The sequence below is a fragment of the Sinocyclocheilus rhinocerous genome, unplaced genomic scaffold (genome assembly GCF_001515625.1).
Source record: "Sinocyclocheilus rhinocerous isolate Xijiao unplaced genomic scaffold, SAMN03320098_v1.1 scaffold6028, whole genome shotgun sequence".
Lineage (NCBI taxonomy): Eukaryota > Metazoa > Chordata > Actinopteri > Cypriniformes > Cyprinidae > Sinocyclocheilus > Sinocyclocheilus rhinocerous.
Window position 1 is genome coordinate 75,762 of NW_015666169.1, and position 1,313 is coordinate 77,074.

General features: G+C 43.3%; 1 protein-coding gene across 1 annotated transcript in view; it reads left to right on the forward strand.

Annotated features, from left to right (window-relative positions):
• LOC107731854 (PCTP-like protein) overlaps nt 1-1,313 on the forward strand; it is a 9,803-nt gene that overhangs the window by 6,412 nt on the left and 2,078 nt on the right. Inside the window, exons 2-4 of the mRNA XM_016543048.1 lie at nt 171-318; nt 449-552; nt 1,070-1,187. Coding sequence (XP_016398534.1) covers nt 171-318; nt 449-552; nt 1,070-1,187 — 370 coding nt within the window. The remainder of the gene's footprint in view (nt 1-170; nt 319-448; nt 553-1,069; nt 1,188-1,313) is intronic.

Consider the following 1,313-nt stretch of genomic DNA (forward strand, 5'->3'; position numbering starts at 1 on the left):
GGTGCTTTTTTGAAAAATGGCGTTATGGTTTTGAAATTTTAGTTCAAAAGCCTGGTTATAGTGTTTTAGCAATCGAGAAAAACTGTAACGATAACGACACTGCTTCTGACTGGGACCCTTCTGGCCTGTGATGCATTCTGGGTAATGTAGTTCTTCTGCTCTCTCCTCAGTGTCGGATGCTGTGTAAGGATATCCCAGCTGAGACCATGTATGACGTGCTCCATGACATCGAGTATCGGCGGAAATGGGACGCGAATGTCATCGAGACGTTTGACATCGGCAAACTGACGGTCAACGCAGATGTGGGCTATTACTCCTGTAAGTTCTGCCACTGTGCAGAGTTAGGCTTTAAAATCAAAATATGCAATTTACTTTGTGTTTATGATTGAACATCGGCTGACTGATGGTTTCATGAGGTGTCGCTCATGCTAAGCGTTCATGCTTTTAGGGAAGTGTCCTAAACCGCTGAAGAACCGTGATGTCATCACCCTGCGCTCCTGGCTGCCGATGGGCAACGATTACATCATCATGAACTACTCCGTCAAACACGCTGTGAGTGCTGCTGTGTTAGTTTAGTCTCGTTGATATACTATTATAGGTTATGTTAATAGTTTGAATTAGATTTCATTTTTATGTTTTCTCTTTTTTTTTATATATCTTTAATTTTTATTTGGTTTTAGTCAGTTTAGTAACAAATAATAATTAAAAAGCTAATTATTCTTATGCTTCCGGGCGCGTGGATCAGTGGGATTGGACTTGATTCACACGTGCTTCAGACATAAAAAAATATTAAATATTGTATTTGTTTACAATTCTATGTGAACATTAACTGACATCAGAGAACTGTGATCATGCATTGATTCTTCCGTACGATCAGCGTTCAGCAGTGACGTGTGTTTGTGTGAGCATCAGGACAGTAATGATTCTGCTGCTAACGATCTTCTGATCGTTACTAACGATGTGATGGTGGTCTGTGTTCACTGTAACAGCTGGAGCGTGTCACTGTGATCCTGTACAGATGTGTGCGTGCGTGTGTGTGTGTGATCTTGACTGATTGATTGTGTTTCAGAAATATCCTCCTAAGAAAGATCTGGTGCGAGCCGTTTCCATGCAGACGGGATACTTGATCCAACACACCGGCCCCATCAGCTGCACCTTAACATACCTGGCACAGGTGGACCCGAGAGGTGACACACACACACACTCGCTCACGCACACACTCGCTCGCTCGCTCACTCACTCACTCACACACACTCATTCACTCGCTCACTCACACACACTCATTCACTCACTCACTCACACACACACACACA